At 37.2% G+C, this 22,405-nt stretch overlaps 1 protein-coding gene across 1 annotated transcript in view; it reads left to right on the top strand.

The window, feature by feature from the left end:
- Positions 1–217: 217 nt before the first annotated feature.
- Positions 218–22,405, top strand: part of KNTC1 (kinetochore associated 1) — a 114,726-nt gene continuing 92,538 nt past the window's right edge. The window contains exons 1-12 of the mRNA XM_044658762.1: positions 218–346; positions 3,738–3,858; positions 9,690–9,805; positions 10,193–10,271; positions 12,496–12,573; positions 14,269–14,303; positions 14,624–14,734; positions 17,275–17,368; positions 19,207–19,259; positions 19,501–19,616; positions 21,034–21,085; positions 21,818–21,916. Of these exons, the coding sequence (XP_044514697.1) occupies positions 218–346; positions 3,738–3,858; positions 9,690–9,805; positions 10,193–10,271; positions 12,496–12,573; positions 14,269–14,303; positions 14,624–14,734; positions 17,275–17,368; positions 19,207–19,259; positions 19,501–19,616; positions 21,034–21,085; positions 21,818–21,916 (1,083 nt within the window). The remainder of the gene's footprint in view (positions 347–3,737; positions 3,859–9,689; positions 9,806–10,192; positions 10,272–12,495; positions 12,574–14,268; positions 14,304–14,623; positions 14,735–17,274; positions 17,369–19,206; positions 19,260–19,500; positions 19,617–21,033; positions 21,086–21,817; positions 21,917–22,405) is intronic.

Here is a 22,405-nt window from a genome sequence, read left to right as displayed (position 1 = left end):
GCAGCCTTTTTAGTTTTCCATGGTGGCTCTCAGTAATAGGTTGCCCTGGTGGGTTAGATGTTATAGGCTTCCCTAACTCAAAAAATAAAATAAAATCTAAGCTGCATACTTCTGGAAGGATAAATGTTTGAGGACCAAAGCTCCATATCATGTTGTAACTTCAAAATTTATTTATCAGTGTTTTAAAACATTATCACAGAAAGAAAATTTGACAAATATGTGGGATGATATTGAACTTCTAACTAGTGATGACACAGGAAGTGGCTGCCTAAGTATTGGCTCAGGAGAAGAACATGGAACAACTTTATATCAAGTGGATACATTAGTCAAGATATCATCTGAGAAGGTAAGATTCTGCTTTCTTAAATAATCTACTGTGAATATGTAAAATAATTCCTTTCATGTGAGCTTCAGTCCTGTTTGACATGTAGGGTGTGAACATGAACCATCACTTCAAGTTCATTGTGTTTTAAACAGAACCATCTTTCCCAGAGTCATTGGCCCTTTCTAGCTTTTGTACTGCTATTAATGCTACCACAATTTATTTATTTATTTATTTGTTTATTTTATTTTATTTTAAACCCTTAACTTCTGTGTATTGACTTATAGGTGGAAGAGTGGTAAGGGTAGGCAATGGGGGTCAAGTGACTTGCCCAGGGTCACACAGCTGGGAAGTGTCTGAGGCTGGATTTGAACCTAGGACCTCCCATCTCTAGGCCTGGCTCTCAATCCACTGAGCTACCCAGCTGCCCCCACAATTTTTATAAAATCACCAAGAAGTGAAAGCACAGTATCATCTGTCATTATTGCTTTTCCTTTTGCTTTCAAGCTAAGACTTAGTCTTGTTTCTTCTTTTATAATGTATTTTTCATGTTGACCATTTCCTTCCTGAACACATAGCACCAGCCTAATCCAGGCCTTTATTATTATATCCCTTTTTTATAACAGTAGTATTCTGATACTTTCCCTTCTAAATCCTTCTTTTGTATAACCACAGCCCAGTACATGTCATGTATGTGGGATCTTTCCTGATTCCCTTGAGTGAAGGTGCTTTCCCTTCCCTGAAATTTCTTTGTATTTACCTTGTAAAATGTTTTGTATTAACTTGTCTATTCTCATGTTATTTCCTTGATGGAATGTAAACTTCTGCAGTACAGTGTGTAAATGGAATTAGCTCACCCTCATTCATTCTCTAGACTTTAGCCACCAGGAATAATGTCACCCCACCCAACTTAGAATTAAGTGGGGAGGGGGAGGTCTGTGACCCACATGTGATAGTAAGAGACAAATCAAAAACAAGTGACTGTCCTTTGGTCAGTCCAGAACAGGGTTGAGGCTGCCATTTGTCCACGTGAAATGGGAGGTGGACTCAGGAAGTGACAAAAGCTGCTATCTTTTAAAAATATGATGGCAACTTCCTGTGAAGGGCTTTTGCCCTTTTGTACTTGGCGTTGGAGGAGCTCTGGTGAGACCTCAGACTGCTTCTCTTCGAATTGTCACGTGGTAAGTTAGGCTGACTCTCTCCTTTATCCCTTGGCTTTTCTGGAAGCTCTAGCCTCAAGAGGTCTCTCATCTTAGAGGAGGCCTTGTTGGCTAGAAGCCTTGTTTAATTAACCTCTGTGCCCCTCTGCTGGGGCCTCTGAAGCCTATCTGATTTGGGCCTCAGGTCTGGGCCAGAGTTTCTCTCTCTCATTTTCCCTACCTTTCAATCTTCCTAATTGTAAATAAACCACCATAAAAGTCATCCTGACTTGGGTCTCTTTTATTAGGAACTGATATTTATTAAATTCCTTGGCAACCATACTAAACTCTTAAATATCCACTCCAACCATGATCTTTCCCGTTTCCCCTTTTACAACAGGGCATATTTGGCTTTTGATGTCATATCCATGGACTGTCAACTAGTAGCAAACTTAATAAGCCCTTGTTTATAGTTTGTTGCTATTATTTAGGATTGAAAAATTACCTCCTCCCTGGGGGGAATAGAGAAAGCCTTATGAAAGAGTTGGCATGTAAAGGATGACTAGGGCTTATGTCTGACATTTATTTCTTAAAGAGCTTCATATAGTTGATCTCACTGAAGCCTCACAACAGCCCTATGTTAGGTACAGTTATCTCCATTCTACCAGTGAGAAAGGAAAAGCTGAGAAAGGGAAGTGTTTATTTCACAGACATTGCTAGTAAGAGTTAGATGGAATTCAAACCCAAGTCTGTGTGCCACTGCAGCATGCCATCTCTTCCAGAATTCAGCAGGCAAAGTAAGAGAGGGAACTTTTTCGGAACATAAGACTTACCCAGAAAGGGACAGAGCTGGACATATTTGAGAGACTGAGCATATGCAGTATGACACATGGAGTATGACAGGCTGGAGGAGTGTGTTAGCAGTGCAAACCAAACTTTCAGGGACCATGAATATGGGGGTGATGTGCAGGAAAGACTGAAAGACCATTGAGTAGGCTATCTCCTACAGACACATCTGTTTCTTTTTGAGACTTCCCTTTCGACTTTGGGGTAGCTTAAAGCATTAGGAAGTTTTTATTTGCATTCAGCCAAAATCTTCCTCTTTTTTTCTTCAGTGGTTGTGGCCTTTGGAGGTGTGAACTACTAAGTGATTTGTGAACTCTCCTACCTAGTGACCTCCCAGTGCTAAGTAGGAACACTTCAAGTTCTTGATTTGATTAGCTAAAAATAGACAAAAGGAGAGTTAATTCTGTCTTCACACACCTTAATATTGCCATCAGGGACCAATTTTAAACAGTATATGGCCAACCACAATATATATTGAATCATTAGTGACTTCTTGGGGTCATGCCACTCAACTAATCTGGCAGGTAGGTAATGTAGTGAATAGAGTGCCAGACCTCAAGCCATCAAGAGTCATCTTCCTAAGTTCAAATCTAGCCTCAGACATGTACTAGCTGTGTGACTCTGGGCAAGTCAATTTATCCTATTTGTCTCCATTTCCTCTTCTATAAAATGAGTTAGAGAAGGAAATGGCAAACTACTCTAGAATCTTTGCCAAGAAAATCCCAAATGGGGTCATGATTGAAACAACGAAACAACAAATTCAACCAATTTTGCATATGTTTAATTGTATTAATTTGTAGCTCATACCTCTTTACCTTTTCCACAAAAATAACATGAAAGACTGTCAAGTAGATGAAAATGAATGATGTTAAAATAAAATAAAAACAGCTAGACAGTTCAGTAGTTAGAGAGCCAGGCCTGGAGACAGGAAATCCTGGGTGCAAATATGGCCTCTGACACTTCCTGTGTGATCCTGGGCAATTTGCTTAACCCCAATTACTGCTCTTTAGCCTTGGGAATGATACTTAGTATGGATTCTAAGGCAAAAGGTAAGGATTAAAACATAACAAAACAAATAAAATGGAAATGATAAATGAAAATGAGTAAAAATCCATTGGATTTTTTTACTTTTAAGATATGTGGGCTAAAAGAGAAGTTGTAAGCCTGGGCAACTAGGGTTGGAATAGTTGGAATAGTCCCTCCTGTTATAGGATGTGTAACACTTCCTTATGGGATAGGTAATATTCTATGCATATTGGTTATTTTCATCATTTTATTCTAACTAAATTCCATTATGACATAATTTCTTTTAGTTAATCATTTGTAGCCTAATTCTTATAGACCTAATTGGCTAATAGTATTTTAGCTAATATGTTTTTGTTGAACCCCAAAAGTTGTGGATTTCAGAGGTATGTTTTTTCCTTTTACAGGCTTCCTTTTCTCCCAAGTTACATGCATGCAGCTCAAGCGATGGGTTTGTTATCGTGGTTGATCAGTCAGTGACACTTTTTGACAATATTTGTCGGTCTCTCCAGCTGCATCTTCAATTTGGTAAGTATGATGAAAAGAGATGAAACAAAGTAGAAGTCATCTAGGCCTAGAATATTAACTTTCCATTTCCACCGAATCTTGTTTTTTACTACTTTGTCCCATTATGTCTTAGGTCAGTGATGGGCAAACTATGGCCGGTGGGCCAGATGCGGCCCCCTGAAATGTTCTATCCAGCCAACATTATTCCTAATCTGACAGATACAATGAGTAGGATACAATACGATGAAACTTCGAAAGAGTTGCCTTAGAAACAGACTGACAGATGAGCATTCCCTTTCCTTCGGCCCCCTCTTTAAAAAGTTTGCCCATCACTGTCTTCGGTAATTGAAAATATTAAGAACCTCAGATAATTGGCTTAGGCAGAATTATTTTCAATGAATTTGGAATGCTTAAAATTTTAGCAGAGATCTTTTTGAATGCCATCTGTGTTGGGCGATCATTATAGTTATACATTCCAAATCTTGTACAATATTAATTTAGGATACCATAAAGCATTACTGAAGCACATGTTAAAGGAAGGGTACTTTTTATTTACTCAGACTTGTAGGGTTACAAGACTCCTCACTTTTTGCTAAGCATGACTCTCCCCTCTCGTGTCCCTGATAAGCATTTTTTTCTTGAGGACCTCCTTTCTACTTGGGAGCAGCTCTGTTGAGAAGATTTTTCCTTTGGGGAGCCAAAATATATTTCTCTGCATCTTCCACTGAATGGGCCTTGTCAGGCCACGCAAAATAATCCTTATTTGCCTTTTTATTTTCAGGGTAAGATATATTTAAAAAAAGGCACCACTGAAACTGATGAATAAAAAGTAAATACCTGTCATCCAAATAAACATGTGAAAACTGATCTTGTACCTGCTAAGAATTCTCTATTTCTTTCAACCAAATTTTGCATGGCATGGCTGGCTTGGTTTGGGGTCCCTTTACAATCCTGGCTTTGTCTTTTAGAGGACACTCTCCAATTTGTTAGTATTCTTTCTAAAACTTGATACCTAGAATGAAGCACAATAGTCCATCTATGTTCTAAATACAGCAAAATACAATGAGATTATCACCTTCTTTGGGGACCTGATACTTTTATTAAGGCAACCTAAAACCAAAACTTCTTTGAACACTATATCATCCTATTGATTGGTTTTGAATTTGTAAGCCACTATGATCAGTAGGACCTCTACACATGTACTATATTTCTGTCCAATTTCTTTCTGTTGCTATTTGTGTAGTTGATTTTTTAAATTTGTCTATAAGACGTTTTATTCTTATAACATGTCCTCTTATTAAATTTGGTCATCATTCCAGTCTTTCGAATCCTTCTGGATCTAGATTTTGCAAATCAGTGTAACCTATCCTTTCCAGTTTTATTTTAGCTACAAATTTAATAAGTGTGCTATTTATATCTTCAGAGCTAAGTGAAAGTCTGTCTTCTGGCACTCTTAACAGTCTAACAGAGAAGATAAAACTACATAACCAATGTAAATATATGTAGATAACTTTATATAAGAGGTAGTTGAGTGGTTAGTTAGAGATTATGTTGTCATATGTTGGAAAATTTCACGTGAACCTCATGATATGACCTTGATGAGAAAAAGATTATTTTATGCACATGGGATATTTTAGATAAAACTTGGAGGTTTGAGAAAGGATTGGAAACTGATATGTAGGAATGCAAACAAATGGAGTAGAGGGCTTGAGGGCATATTACAGAATGGAAACACACCTATAGTAGCATTCTAAAGGACTCTTTACTTGTTCAACATTGAAACCATACAAGAGATAAAAATTTTAGCATATTTTCAGTTTTGCTATTGAGTTACTTTAGGGGACAAACTTTTAGCAAGGATTGAGGCAGACTGAATTATCTCATTTTCTGAGAATAATTTCCTTTCTTTTTATCTCTCTTTATTTCACTTCCTTTTTTCCCCACCTCTAAACCCTTATCTTCTGTCTTAGAATCAATGTTAAGTATTAGTTCCAAGGCAATGGGGTTTAAGTGACTTTCCCAGGATCAGAGAGCTGGGAAATGTCTCTAGATCTGGCTATCTGTCCAATGAGCCACCTAAATGCCCTCTTTTTTTTCCACTTGTAAATCTATGCCTTCCCTTATCATGACCTTCATTCTTCTGGTCTCTCATTCTTCCTTTGATTGCTTTCCCTTCACAGTCTTGGCCTTAAAGTTAACCATTTTGGTTACATATTGCCCTTCATGTTGAACCTCTTGCTCACCTATCTTTCATGCTGCCAGTCCACATTCTTTCCTAGTTGACACTTTATCATGTTTCTTGTAGCAGTTGTTTTAAATCTTCTCTCTAAGCTTCTAATACCCCTATCATTTTTTCTCAGTAGTTGACCCTGTTACTTTACTGAGAAACTCTAGATCAGTGATGGCGAATCTTTTAGAGACCAAGTACCCAAACTACAACTCTCATGCTGCTTATGAGCCCCTCTTCCACCCCACCCAGACAGGGGAGGGAGGAAGCACTCCCATTGGGCTGCTGGGAAGTGGGGAAGAGAAATGTCCTCAGGTGTTGTGGAGAGGGGGCGAAGAGCAGCTCCCCCTGACACACCTGTCATAGGTTTGCCAACATGGCTCTAGACCATCCACCATGAGTTTCCTTATCTGTCCTTTTCCTTATTTAAGACTATGTCTAAGTCCTCCTGTGTTGTCTTTGAGGGAGTTCCTCTTTTACTGGCTCTTCTTGTGTCCCTCATCTTGTTCTCTCTTTGTTTCTTCTGGGAGCTTGTACCTTTAATCATACCATTTCTCACATCTTTCATTTCATTCCTATGTCCAAGAGTCTTTTGTTGTTGAATTGTTTCAGTCTTTTCAGCTGTGTTTGACTCTTTGTGACCCCTTTTGGGGTTTTTTTGTCAGAAAAACTGGAGTAGTTTGCCATTTCCTTCCCCAGCTCAGATGAGGAACTGAGGCAGAAAATTAAGTGACTTGCCCAGGGTCACATAACTAGTAAGTTTTGAGGCCTGATTAGAATTCAGGAACCTCTATTCACTCTTCCACTTAGCTACCCCTAGGAATCCTTTTCTGTTGCCCAAATAAAGATTTATGTCATTTGTTGAATTACTGCCTGCATACGTCAGGTATCCCCTTACTTCTAAAGAAACCTTCACCTGTCTCTTCCAGCTCCTCAAGCTGTCATCCAATATCACTCTTTCCTTATACTGCCAAATTTTAGTCATCCCTCCTTGTTGTGTCTATTTCTTCACCCTGCAGTCTCTTAACATTTGTCTTCCAGTCTTCATGACTTCACTGAAACCGTTGACTCAAATGTTACTGATTATTAAATCCAGTGACCTTTTTCTCAGTCTTCATTATTCCTGAGTTTTTGACACTGTTGACTCTCCTCTCTTGAATATTCTTGCTTCCATTCTCTTCTTTCTGTGACTCTTTTCTCCTACTTTTACTCCTGCCTTCTTATTGTTCCTTTTCAGTCTCTTTTGCTGATTTATCTTCTATCTCTCTTCCCTTACTATGGATATTTCCCAAGACTGTCTTCTGCTCTCTTCTCTCTTTGTACTCTTTTCCTTGTACCATTCCCATCTAAGGGAGTTAAATATTATCACTCTTTGGGCAATTGCCAAATCAATGTATATAGTCTTTATTTCTCTGTGGAATTCCAGTCTCATGGTAACCTGGCTGCTGGACATCTCTTATATGTCCTTTATGCATTTCCAAACTCAAAATGTTTAAAATCTGATTTATCCTTTTTACCAACAACTTGTTCATCCTTCAGATTTCTCTCTTTAATGAGAACCCAACCATCCCTCTGGTCATCTGGATTCCCTGTCTCCCAGTTATCTCAGGCTCTTCTGTCTCTTAAATGCTTGATGATTAATTAATTGTTTGAATTAATTAGTTATCAATTTGATCTCTATACAAATTTTTTTTCATTCTTCTTTTATCTTTACTCCCTGGATCACTTCTGTAATCCAGGCTCTCATTTTTTTATCTTTTTCACGGATCATTGCAGTGTTCTCACAGTTGGCCTCCCACTGTCCATTTCTCTTCTCTGATCCATCTTTCTCTTTTTTTCCTTTTTTTTTTTTTTTTAAGTCTTTACCTTACATGTTAGAATCAATACTGTATATTGGTTCCAAGGCAGAATAGTGGTAAGGGCTAGGCAATGGGCGTTAAATGACTTGCCCAGGATCACACAGCTAGGAAATGTCTGAGGTCAGATTTGAATCTAGGACCTCCCATGTCTAGGCCTAGCTCTCGATCCACTGAGCCACCTAGCTGTGCTACTCTCCCCCCAATTCCCCCTTCTTTCTAATGGCCACAATATCATCACTATTAGTAGCCTAATGTTATTGTTATTGCAGTGTCTTGTTATTGCTCTGCTCAAAACCCTTCAGTGATTTCCTATTGCCCTAAGGATAACATATAAGCTCCTTGGGACACTGCTCTGTTACAATGTAGTTTCAAGATGACTTTTCCCCCTTTTTAAAAATGTATTTGTTAAATATTTCCCAATTCCATCAAAAAAAAAAATCTTAAGTTTTTTAAATTGAATTCTGAATTCTCTCCTTCCCTCTTGCCCTTTCTCTGCTCTTTTTGAAGGCAAGCATTATATAGATTAGATATGTGCTGTCATGTGAAATATCTTTTCTTATTATCCATTTCAACATACCTTTTTATTTCCCATTTTTGCCATTAATGTACTTTTTGTGCCTTCCAAGCCAACCATTTCTTTTTCTTCCTGGCAAGTCATCCTCCACCCTTAGAACATCCTTTATTAGCTGCACATCCTAGAATCATCCTCTTCCTTCCAGGTTCAGCTTACTAGTCCCCTCTCCTGATCTTCCAAGTTTTATGAGTTTTCCCCTGTCTTCATGTTACTTTGCATTTATTAATTTCTGGATACCCACCTACTCAATAAATTGCAGTGGAATAAAATTAATAACTTCTAAGAAGATGCAGGTGGCATAAAACTGGAAAGGAATAATTAGCACTGGGCAGCCAATAGAGGCAGGATCCAGAAGCATCCTGACAAGGCTGGAACCTTGGGCTTGATCTCATAAGATGAAATTCATAAGGGATAATTCTCATGTCGGGAATGAAACATCACCTTCACAAGGATAAGAGTCCTTAAGATCTACAAGTTTTAGTGGACTCCAAGATCACTGAATCAGCAGTGTGACCTAGCAGCCACAATAGGGTCAGGGCTACATGATGAAGGAGCAGCTTCCAGGAAGAAGAGGTGATAGGCCCAGGAATTCTGCCTGCCCTTATCAGAGCTCAGCTGGTACATTGTGTGCAGTGGGTTTAAGAAGGGCTTTAATGATCTGGACAGGGTCCAAAGGAGTCCAACCAGGAGGGATATGGGTGTGCCTTAAGTCCAGGCCATAATAAAAATCAGATGAAGGAATAGGATATGTTTACCTTGAAAGAGGAAAGACTGAGAGGGTGACAGGAGAGTTTTATTCAAGTATTTGAAGGGCTGGCGTGCGTAGAAGGTATATAACAGAATCTGGGCAAAATTAATAACAATGAGTGAAAGATGGAAAGAGGCTGATTTCAGTTCGATGGGAGGAAACGTTTCCCAATAGTGAGAGGTATCCAAAAGTGTAATTGGATGCCTTAAGAGCTAGTATAGTCTCCTTTGGAAATAGTCAAGCAGGGCCTACATGACCACATTCCAGGTATGTTAGAGTGGAGAATCCCTTTGTATATGTGTTGGCTTAGAGGTCACTAAGGTCTCTCCAGTTCCCAAATTCTTTCACATCTGTGAATAAACTAAATTATAAATAAGGAGCTGTATTCTTTGTCAATGAACGTGATGGTTGGAAGAAACTTATACTTTGATTTGAAATTTTCAGATACTAAAGTGGATGTGGTTGGCTTGTGTCAAGGAGGAGAGTTTCTTTTGGTCGGTGAGAGAAGTGGCAACTTACATCTTATTCATGTGACATCAAACCAGACGTTGCTTACTAATGTATGATTTCTATTTTCTTTTCTTTTTCATGAATTCTATCGAAAATTATTTCCTAACTGGCTATTGCCAGATCAAGTCCTGAATAAAATTCTCTTTTATAAAAATGACTTTCCTTTTAAGTTGAGACATTGTTTACATTCAGTAAAGTTAGAAATCATTGCCAGGAAATATTGTGTATGAAGAAGTGAACAATGAAGAGATATTTTTAATGGGAGGAAATTATTCCTAGTGAGTGTGCCTAAAATGTTTTTTTATCAGATAATTAACATTTTGTATTTTGGAGAAAAATTATTCCTAATGATGCTTTTGGGTCTGAAATATGTCAGTTTCCACTTTTGAGCTTTTTTGTTTTTAACAATTATCACTAAATAATTAATTTGTAATTAGGCATTTGTTCAGCAAGCACCAGATGAAAATCAGTGTACTTATCAGGATCTGATCATAGAAGAAGGTGGTGCAAAGGATGGTGAGTTTTCCTGTGGAACTATACAGTCACTCTGCAGTAGTTCCAAAACAGCCAACCCATTTGTTTTTAAATAGTCAAAACTTAAACAAATATCAGTCCAACCATTTGAAATTGCTGGGTCACTAGTGACATTTCTTTTTAAACCCTTACTTTCTGTCTTTTTTTTTTTTTTAAAACCCTTAACTTCTGTGTATTGGCTCCTAGGTGGAAGAGTGGTAAGGGTGGGCAATGGGGGTCAAGTGACTTGCCCAGGGTCACACAGCTGGGAAGTGTCTGAGGCCAGATTTTAACCTAGGGACCTCCTGTCTCTAAGCCTGGCTCTCAATCCACTGAGCTACCCAGCTGCCCAAAATCCTTTATTTTATAAGGAAATCTTAGAGTGACCAGACTTTTAGCTCAAACTGAATTCAGATTCCTTAGCCAACATTTGAAAGTACTCCACTAGCAAGATGGAACTAGCATTTTTGCTTCCCATCAACAGGAAAATTCCTGATTTATTTTATTAATAGAAAAGCAGTATTTGGATTTTCTAGGAGGTTCATTCTTTTTTCTGATAGTGAGTGTATATGGGTTTATGATTTCAGGAAGTAATACTTTCTTTTTTTAAACCCTTAACTTCTGTGTATTGGCTCCTAGGTGGAAGAGTGGTAAGGGTGGGCAATGGGGGTCAAGTGACTTGCCCAGGGTCACACAGCTGGGAAGTGTCTGAGGCTGAATTTGAACCTAGGACCTCCTGTCTCTAGGCCTGACTCTCAATCCTCTGAGCTACCCAGCTGCCCCTACTTTCTGTCTTAATAATAACTAAACCAAAAGGTCAAGGGCTAGGCAAAGGGGAGGTTAAATGACTTGCCCAGGTTCACATAGCTGGGAAGTGTTTGGGAACTGATTTGAATCCAGATCACATGAGCTCCAGGCCTCATGCTCTATCCACTATGCCACCTAGCTGCCCCACTAATGATATTTAAATGACTTAAATTCAACTTATAAAGTGTTGTAATGAAGACCCTTGATTTGTTTTAGCTCTTCCATATTTCCTTAGATGGTTGCAATTACCTTGTAGTCTATTCTGTGGTTCTGCTTTTGAGGCTCTTCTGCTAGTGCTATTGTGGATATCAGTTTTTTGTTGATGGTAACCAATAATATGGTAAATGTTTGTTTTCTAAAACTTTTTTCAAGATATTTCATAACATTCTGATCAGGAGAAAATATTTCCTAATGGCATATACTAGGTTCCTTCATACCACAGATTTGTATGAGCAAATTAATTGTTTCTTTAATTATTTTTCTAAAAATAAAACTAATCTGAACTAATTAGCATAGTGGCACATTGCTTACTATTTTGAGAATTTAGTAGACTGAATACCTATGGGAACATTTCTTCTTGCAAAAGAAAAATGTGTAGGTTTTATTCATAATAATTTTATATATTTTGGCTAATATAAGCTGACACTTTCAGAGTATCTTTTAAGTCCTTTAGGGAAATGAAGCATATTTTAGGAAAAACTTCAAAGACTCAACTAGCATTTGTTATTATCATTTTTTGCAAATAACTCACCATTTTAAAAATATAAATGCTATTTTCCCTGGTTTTGAGTAACTAAATTTAGTTCATGATCATTATCTCTATTTTTATATTTATTTTATTTTATATTTTATATTTATATGAACTGATCTGTATATTTTCAAAATCACATTTTTGACCTGTATGTTTATGTTTTTTTTAGAATTTTAGCTTTTGGGACAGCTAGGTAGCACAGTAAATAAGAGTACCAGGCCTGGAGATGGGAGGATGCCCTCTGACATTTCCTAGCATTGTGACCCTGGGCAAGTCATTTAACCCTGATTGCTTAGCCCTTGCTGCTGCTGTTCTGACTTTGAATTGATACTAAGATAGAAGATAAAGGTTTTTTTTTTTTTAAGTCTTTGAGGCTAGATCCTTTTTTTTTTTAATTTTCTCAATCTTTGTGCATAGTAGACACTTGATGTTGAATCATATTTAAGTAGAATAATTATATTTTCAATTTTCAATTGAGCTAATAAAGTAAATTTAAATCATTTATAGACATTATTTGCCCATTACCAGTTTGCCATCATTAACGTGTAAAATATGTAGCAGTTACTCTTTTATAATTGGCTAATTTCTTTTAAATCTATAATAATTTTGATCCTGAAAATATTTTGAAAACATATTTAAATTGACTTATTTCTTCTCCCACTTTAATAGGTAAATTTCATGTGTTCCTTCTTACTTACAATGGATTGTTTTGCATTATGGATCTACAGCTTACACAAATTCAGGAAGGTAAGATAACAGCTCATACACATAAATGACATATTTTTGATTTGCATCTGATCTTTAAATCAAATGAGTGGTAGAAGTAACACAGAAATGGGAATTTGGTGATAGGAGAGACTAGGGGCTAGAACGGTCAGTTGAGAAGTTAGGATTTGAGTCATGGGCTGAAGGATAGAGAAAAATGAAATAGCTCTTGAGGGTGGGGTTTAGGCAGTAGAGTGTCCTCAGCAAAAGTGCAGACAGAGTTTAGAGGGTGCCTAACAAGTTCCTAGAGGCAGTGAGTAAACAAATCTGCCTAAAAGGAAGACAACAAGCATATGTGCCGGCATTGTACCAAACACTTAATAATTATTATTCACTTTTGATATTTAAAACATTCCTGGGAGGTAGGTACTATTATTATTCCCATTTTATAGATGAGGAAACTGAGATTCACTGATTTGCCCAGGGTCACCCATTTAGTAAGTTCCTGAGGTTGGCTTTTGAACTGTCTTTCTTATCTAGACTTAGGTCTCTATCTACTGTATAAACTGGCTGACTCTCAGCTAGAGGCCTGAACAAATACCTTATTCAAGGTCAAATACCTTATTCAAGGTAACATGATTGGTCAGTGATAGGACTAGAAACATATCTTCTGCATTCCTGATTCTTTTGTATGACTTGGATAAATGATGCCCAACCCTGTTGATTATCTGATTTTTGTAACAATTAAATTTAGGTTTTGACCTAAATGAGAGTTAAAAAATGATATTGTGGTTGCTGTTCATAAAATATTAGCCCTTAAGTCAAAATGACTGTTAGCAGCTTTTATTTATAACAAGGTAGAGATAGTGAAAGTGGGAAATATAGGAAGGAGACAAAGCCTGGTCTAGTCTATCAGCCCTAAGTGCTGCTCCAATGAAATTGGGCTCAGCTCCCAGCAGGGGCTTCTCCAAGTCCAGATTTCCATGTGGATTTTCTAGTAGTTCTCAGCCAGAAGTCCCGGTGGTGTCTTCAACCAGAGTTCCATCAATGCAGAATGACTCCAAGGAAAAGCAAGTCTCTTCAGCTCTACTCACCGATGCAGAATCTAAGGGAAGCGTCTTTCCAAAAGCCAAGAAAGGGAGGATAGCCCAGACCATGTTGTTTTCTTCTTTAATACCCCTTTTTTTCCACATCATTTCCTGTCTGTCCCCCTCTTCACAGAAAGCAATTGCAGTCTTTCAGTTTGCCTAGCACTGCCCCCTTGTGCAGTGCTTGTGGCCTTTGGGGTTGTGAACTAGTAAGTGGCTTGTGAGCTCTCTTACCTAATGGTTAGCTAGCTACTAAGTAGGGGTACTTTAAGCTCTTGATTTGATTAAGTAAAAATAGACAAAGGGAGAGTTAATTCTATCTTCACACTTTCTAAGGTAAAGAAAAATATTCTGTTAGATGAACACATACTGGTAGTAATATTTTTAGTATATATTATTTGAGAAATAAATATAATTGCAAATTATTATGCTTATTGTTTAAAACTGAGGATTCCTTACATTGGTTCCATGAGTCCCCAGGGTCGGGGTCTCAGTATTTGGGAACCATTTGATTAAACCATAATGTTTCTAGATAATTTTTATGCCTTTTGGAGCCATTATTTTAAATGTGTGAACAGTATCTGAGGGGTAGCTTTGCTTTCATGTTGCTTACTAATACTACAGATTTTTTTGCCTTTTTTTAATGTAGCCATTGAGAAGAAGGACTTCACAGCAGCAAAGGAGGTAAGAAGACTAATGAAAAATAAATCCTGTTGGTTTTGTAACATAGTGATTCCACTTAAGTATTTTGTATCAGATACTCTAGTCTTTTGGTCTTTATTTTTTTTAGAAATGATTGAAATGTTAGTCATTTTTAGCAGTTTCACTTTGTATAATAGCTTTCAAAGTGATTTTACTCATATTAAGCTTTTAAATTGGCCACATTTTCCAATTTTCCTTGAAGTTTTGGAATTAGAAAATTTTATAAAAATGATTGCACAAGCCAAATATATGCTTTTATTAAAAGTAGAAAATAATTTAAACTTTTTTTTTAACTTTTGCAGTTACAAGGACAAACCAAGACCAGTTTTATAACTACTGAAAATTATCATAACTGTGGTTGTTTAAGCTTTGTGATTGGAGATTTAACAAGTGAAAACCAAGTGATAATTGGGGTAATTCTTTTTTGCACATCTCACTTTATAATATTAAATGCAATGAATGTTTAGTATCATGTACTAATACATAAATTGGAAACTGAGAATATTTTATGGCAAAACTAACTTTGTATTTTTGATATGGTTTACTTTCTTCATTGACTAGGTCACTTGGTTAGAAGGTGGTGTTTGTTAATGAAGCTAAAGTCATTTATTCCATTTCTACCTGGGATTTGCTTTGCCTTTTTTTATGGCCTCAAGTTTCCCTTCTTGCTCACAACTCTTAAAAAATTAAGATTAAAAAAAAAAGAAAAAAAAAAGGAAACTGGGCAATAGTGTGAAAGAATAAGCTTAGTTTTTACACCATAATCAGAAGTTGTTCAAAAACTTAATCTGAGCAGAGCAAAAACTGTCTTTTATTTATTTATTTGTTTGTTTTTTTAGGGAGCCCTTACCCTTGGAGTCTTGGAGTCAGTACTGTGTATTAGCTCCAAGGCAGAAGAGCGGTAAGGGTAGGCAATGGGGGTCAAGTGACTTGCCCAGGGTCACACAGGTAGGAAGTGTCTGAGGCCAGATTTGAGCCCAGGACCTCCGGTCTCTAGGCCTGGCTCTCAGTCCACTGGGCTACCCAGCTGCCCCCAAAAACTGTCTTTTATACAGAAAGTGGCCTACAGTGTTTTAGGTTTAATTTCTGATAGTGAGTGTCCTAAATGTTCTTTATTCTTCTTTGAAACTAGCATCATTGTTTTTACGGGAAGAGCAAAATGAATCTTAAAAATAGAATGTCAGCATTTTAATTTGCCATACTGCTCATACATGCATACTTAAAAAAACCCCAACAACTTAACCTTCTGTTTTAGAATTGATACTAGTATTGATTCCAAAACAAAAAATCAGTAAGGGCGAGGTGAATGGGGATCAAATGACTTGTCTAGGGTTACACAGCTAAGAAGTACTTAAGCCATATTTGAACCCAGTTCCTCCCTACTCCAGGCCTCATGTTCTATTCATTGTACTACCTAGCTCCTCCACAAGTATACACTTTTGCTAACATTTGCTAGTGGAAACATTTTTTTAATATCCCTTCACCTTTGTTTTGATGAATCTTTGATCTTATTGGCGTGGATATTCCTTTTAATGAAAAGAAGTGTAGATCATAGCACATTTTTGCCCTCTCATCCTAAGCTATTTTTGTCCTTGTTTTTCTATAAATACAACACAGCAGTTCTACCCAACACAGCATAATCCTTTCTTGAGGTCTTTTAGCATCTCATGAATATGAACCAGTGTCACACTGCCATCTCTCACTTTTCTTACATAACTGAACAGTCTCTTTTTTTGATGATCACATCCTTGAGATTGTAAGATTTAAATTAATGTCCAACACTCCAAGTATTAATTTTATAAAGTTTATTAATAATTACTTGAAGTGGAAGGAATAAAAAGCAAATAGGAGTATAAAAACCTAGTTATCTAACAAAGGTAAACCCACATGAATAAATTCTCCTGGCTCTCAAAAAGCTTGCGTCCACAGCTGCCTGCGATTACAAGAAGAGAGAGAGGTGGGGCTACACAAAATTTATATCCTGCCTACATCAGGACGTAATGTGAGAAGGAAGAGTGGGGTGCTGGGAATTATAGTTCTGGGGTTCAGATTCCAATTACACAAGATGTAAGTCTTTTATGGTATTTCTTGCACATAATTAGAATTGAGCTTTGGTACATTACCAGGAGAATTTAATGTTGAAAAGCTGAACTTTTGTCAAGGAAGAACTTGAATTCTTGAAAGCACTCTTCAATAATTCACTCTACTCTTCTTTTCAATTCTGGGTCCATCCCATTTTGAAAAAAAGGTACTAATGGAGGATCTCAATTCCATATAGTTGTTTCTGCCAAGCAGTTTTGAATACATTGCAGCTGATGGTTCATATTGCTAAATATCACTAAATATATAGATCTCAACTTGGAGATACTACTAGAAGCATCTTTGTAACCTGTCATTAACCAGCATTTTAGAACAATTCATTTTGCTAAGCGCTTAGAAACTATTCTTTTGACTGCAAAATAGTATAATTGATGACTTCTTTAACAATATCTACGAACACAGTGAGATCAATTATAAGTAGTGGAGGAATCTCCAGAAAGTGTGTAGTTTCTCCTCTTGTTTGTCATGTAGGAGTGCAACCAAAACTTCCGAGTTATGGAATGTTTGTAGTTATCCCAGGGCCTTTCTTGCTGGCCTCAGTGTCTCTTTGGCTCAGTCTCTTGTTCTTTGTTTTTCTTTTGTCTTTCCCTTTTTATCTTTCTGTCTCTGTTTCTCTTTTTATACAAATGCATACATACACAGAAACGATCCACTTTGGGGATTTTATTCCCCATTAATGTTCTTGATGGCAAATTCAAATCATAAAGCAACAGGACAAGATCATGTAGATTTTCTATGAAATTTTCATTGAACTTTGATGACTATAGATTACATTGTCTGCCTTTCTTTCTACTTGTTTACACTTCTTTGGAGCAAACTTGCAGATAATTCTATAGTTTTTCCTTTCTTTTAGGGAACTGGTGATTTTGTCCTCTCTAAGTGGGAGCTAGACCCTGAGAACAAAGTGGCGGCAGTTAAGAATTTTATTGATTCAGACATGATTAAAGGTAAGGAAGCTGCTGTTAGCATTTGTTCTTGTCCTCCTTCAGTGCGACTCAAGCCAGGAAGCATTTACTGTGTGCTAGGCACTGCACCAAGCACTCTAGATACAAAGACAGACTGAAGCCACCGTTCCTGACCCCAAAGAGCACATAATGTAATGGGGGAGGTAACATGCAAACTCTTGTGTATATGTGCACTCAAAAGATAGAATAAGGGGCAGCTGGGTAGCTCAGTGGATTGAGAGCCAGGCCTAGAGACGGGAGGTCCTAGGTTCAAATCCGGCCTCAGAAACTTCCCAGCTGTGTGACCCTGGGCAAGTCACTTGACCCCCATTGCCCACCCTTACCACTCTTCCACCGATAAGTCAATACACAGAAGTTAAGGGTTTAAAATTAAAAAAAAAAAAAAGAATAAGTTGGAGATCATCTTGCAGGTCAGCCACTAGCATTAAGTATTAGCCAGGAGAGCTGGGTGGCTCAGTGGATAGAGAGTCAGGCGTGGGCATGGTAGGCTTGTGTTCAGATCTGGCCTCAGAGGCTTCCTGGTTGTGTGACCCTGAGCAAGTCACTTGACCCCCATTGCCTAGCCCTTAACCCCTCTTCTGCCTTGAAACCAATACTTAGTATTGATTCTAAGATGGAAGGTAAGGTTTAGGTGGGGAAAGTGTTTGCCAGGGAAGCCAGGAGACCCAGGTGAGGAGGAAGGGCATTTTAGACATGGGAGACAGCCAGAAAAATTTCATGGAATCAGGAGTTGCAGTGTGTTGTTCAAGGAAAATCCAGGAGACTAATGTTGCTACATTCAATTGCTCATGGTTGGGAGTATGGTGTAAAAGGATTATAAAGGCAGGAAGGCCAAATTATGAATGCCAAAGAATGTTCTATTTGATCTTGAAGTTAATAAGGAATCCCTGGAGTTTCCTAAATAATGGGGTGGCATGACTAGACCCACACATTATTAGGAAGAGAACTGCTGTGCAGAGGATGGATAGAATGGGGAGAGACTTGAGGCAGACTGACCTACGCGTAGGCTATTGCAATAGTTCAGGTGTGAGGTGTTATGGGCATGCACCAGAGAAGTGACAGTATCAGAGAAGAAAAAGGGTTCTATACAAGCAATCAGTCTTGTGAAGGTTGAACTAATTGGATATGGAGAATAAAGAGCTGAGGATGACACCTACATTCTTATGGATGGCTGTGGGTTCTTGAATCCTTTATCAGCAAGAGCTCAGGCTCAGGCTTTTCCTTTCAGCCTAGAAGAGCTTCTTCTACAGACCTGCTGATGGACTGGCTTTTACCTAGAGAACAAGGGATTCTTATTACTAGGTTGTCCATTGCCACATAAGTAAACAATAAGATTTAGCCCCATTAAAATCTACATAGTGGATGTTGGGGTAGGGAAGGACACACGATGATACAAATTTTGACCTCATGAATAAATGGCCTGAATAAGGACAAGTTTGTGAACTGAAATTATTCATTATACATTTTCAATAACTTGATTGTAATAACTTGAGTTTTATCTTTCCTCGTTACTGCTTCCTCATTTTTCACTTTTTGAGGGCTATTTCAAAAACTGGCTATAGGCCAATGGCCATTGCAGCATCTTTTTTGGAGTGACTCTTATGAAAAGCTTTGCTTGTTTTGGTTTTTACTTGGAGAGTAAAAATGACTCTCATCAGTATTTGATCTAATTAAATGACAAATCTTAACCTTCCTTTTTTCCAATATATTTTCCTGTATAATTCTGATATCCAATAAATGTATGAAAACGCTTTTTGGACTGTCATCATATAGTGTAGTCAACACTGAACTTGAACTCTTCTACTTCTTTTCTTTTGTAGGTGCTAAGAAGATTCAACTTACAGACAATCTGCTTTTCATTTTGGATACTGCTGTACGTCTCTGATCCTATTCCTATTTTTAAAACGATGTTGTAAAATATGTTACCCATTAATGTATACACTGAAAAGAAATGAGGATATTGCTAGAAAAAGCAAACTACATTTTCATCCCATAGCTGTGTATGCTATATTTTCAACGTACATATCTTTTTTTTCAGAGTTCAGGAATGTTTGTTTTTATTATGTCAAAATGAGTTTTAAATTGTAAAATGTCCTTCTCTCTTTTTTAAATAGAATGTATTGAGCTTATGGGATATTTATACGCTAATTCCTGTATGGAACTGGCCGTGTACCCATTTTGAAGATTTTATTCTTACCACAGAGGCAGATTCTTCTTCATCAGTCACTTGGTAAATGAAAGCATATTATAGATTCCTTCTCTTCTATCTAATCCTTCCCTCCTTTTCCTATCTTCTTTGACATTATGGCATGCTTACCAAATAGTCATCTATGACTATAACCTCATGCACTGTCCACTGAACCACCTACAGTCCCTGGGGCTAATACTTGTTCTGCCTACCTTATAGGATTGTTGTAAGGAAACCAACAGTGACACTGTATAAATGGACAATATTAGTGTCCTAAGGTACTTTTAGAGAGTCCATTTCTTTCCCTGAAAGTCTTCCCATTTTCCTGCTTCTCTTCTAATTTTAACTGCATTAGTTTTGATGGTAAAAAGCGTTTTCTTTTTGTCAGTTAAATTAGTCCAGGCCTGGAGTTGGAAGTTCTTTCCCTTTTGAGAGGGAGGATAAGTTTTTTTTTGTAAGGTTAGAAGACTACAAAGCTCCCTTAGGGCAGTGGGGCTTAGCAAAGAGAAAAAAAAGAGTCTTATCTTGAGTTTTTAGCTGGCTGGGTCCTTCACATTTTCTGTTGAATGAAATAAAGTCCATATTTAAGTAAGTAAAGGGTAATCGAGGTGGCATGGTGTAGAGAGCACCAGCCCTGGAATCAGGATGACTTGGGTTCAAATATGGCCTCAGACACTTCCTTGCTCTGTGACCTTGGGCACTTAACCCCAATTGCCTAGCTCTTGCCCTTCCATCTTAGAGTTGTTACTAAGACAAAAAGTAAGGGCTTAAGAATAAATAAACAGACAAATATATCATCTTTTAATTTATTAAATTTTATTTTTTCAATTACATGTAGAAACAATTTTTGACAGTTTTCTTTTGTTTAAAACCCTTACCTTCCATCTTAGAATCAATACTAGCTATTGGTTCCAAGGCAGGAAAGCCCTAAGGGCTAAACAATGGGGGTTACGCAGCTCGCTCTGGGTCACACCACTAAAAAGTGTCAGAAGAAATTTGAACCTAGGACCTCCCATAGGTCTGGCTGTCAATCCACTGAGTCACCTAGCTGCCTCTGACAATTCTTTTCTGATATTTTGGGATTCATTTTCTCTTCCTTCCTCCCCTATCTTGAGGGAGTAAATAGTCTGATATAGGTTATACCATTGCTTTCTTGCAATATGTATTTCTGTGTTCCCCATGTCATGACTGAAGACATGTATCACATACAATTAAAAAAAACATGAAGGAAATAAAGTGAAGGATGGCATTCTTTGAGTCAGATTCCAACTGTTCCTTCTTTGGCTGTGGTTAGTGGGAAACATAGTATTAGCATGGTGATTAAAAAAAATAACCTGAGCCCTCTTATACAAGATAGTTTTTGTTCTCAAACTGGAAATAGCATTTTTTCTAATATTACCCAAGAGCCAACAATGTTTAATTTCTTGATTTAATGAAAATGTACTTTTTTTCTTTTTAGGGAAGGTGTTATCAATCTGAAATTAATAGCTCTGACTACTTCTAGTAATCAGGTAAAGATATTTTTTGAATGCCTAATTCCTGTTATGGGGAGTCTTGAAAAAAAAAATCTTTAGCAGAATTCAAAAATTGATATTAATTAGTAATCATTGTATCAGACCAGCTGTCTGATTTTAGACATGTATAGCAAATGCCAGTTAATATGGAACTACTTGTTTTCCTTCTGGAGCTCAGATTATGCCTGTGATTTTTCTGTATCTTAAAATATTTGGCAGGAGATAGGAGATATTTATAAATAACAGCATTAAACAGAACCAGTTGGAAAAAAGTAAGACCAATCGATTACCTCTTTTGACTCCTATTGTTTTGAGGTGCTTTTTAAAGATTGGTTTGGAAAGATTGTCAGAGTGGTTTCAGCTTTCATTGCTATTAAGCTGCCATCTTGGTTCTCGCCCCATGGATTCCCCCTTTTAAGTCATCATAGTAAGTTTTTTCTATTAGTTGGTCTATTTGGTATGGATTCAATTTCATTAATATATTTCCAGGTTAATAAAAATGAGCTGGCTTGGAAGTCTAATATAAAATTTTTGCTGTTACATATATACTGAATATTGGAATTGCACCTAAGGAATCAGTGCTTTTTATAGGTCCTATACATTTAGAAAAAGATACCGTAATTCTTGCCCACCTAGACTTTCAGCAGATCTGTTTCTTATCTTCTGAGTCTGATGGTAATGACATGAATAATTTTCCCTTTTTTCTCTTTGATTTTGTTCTTTGTTAAGATGAGAAACCTCATGGTTTATTCACTGCCTACAATGACCTTGCTCTATTCTTTGGAAGTTTCTGCTGTTTCTTCACTTGTCAGGATGGGAATCAGCTCAGTAAGTTAGTGTGTGTGTTTGGGGGGTGGGTAGTGGGGTAGGGAGATGATGTCTCTATATTTATATGTATATACATATATAATATATGTATTATATAAAGACATAATTTAAAAGAGTTTTATATATATATATAAAATCTTTTTTGTGTCATGGAACCCTTTGGCAGTTTAGGAAAATCTATAAACGCCTTAGAATCAGATTTTTATTTTTTTAAGGAAATCTCTTCTGCCTTCTAAGTCAGAAGAATGGCAAGGTATAGGCAATCAGGGTTAAATGACTTGCTTAGGATCACATAGCTAGGAAGTATCCGAAGCTAGATTTGAACCCAGGTCCTCCTTTCTCTAATCTTGGCATTGCATCCACCATGCTAGCTTGCTGCTCCAGAATCAGATTTTGAAATGCCTAGGAGCAGTTCAGTTGCACAGGATGACAAAGGAAATAAATTAGATTAAAATACAGTTATCAAAACATTTTTAAAAACCTGAAATT

Source organism: Gracilinanus agilis, chromosome 1 (assembly GCF_016433145.1).
Source record: "Gracilinanus agilis isolate LMUSP501 chromosome 1, AgileGrace, whole genome shotgun sequence".
NCBI classification, from domain to species: domain Eukaryota; kingdom Metazoa; phylum Chordata; class Mammalia; order Didelphimorphia; family Didelphidae; genus Gracilinanus; species Gracilinanus agilis.
The sequence above is the reverse complement of the archived record's forward strand: the minus strand, read 5'-3'. Positions and strand labels throughout refer to the sequence as shown.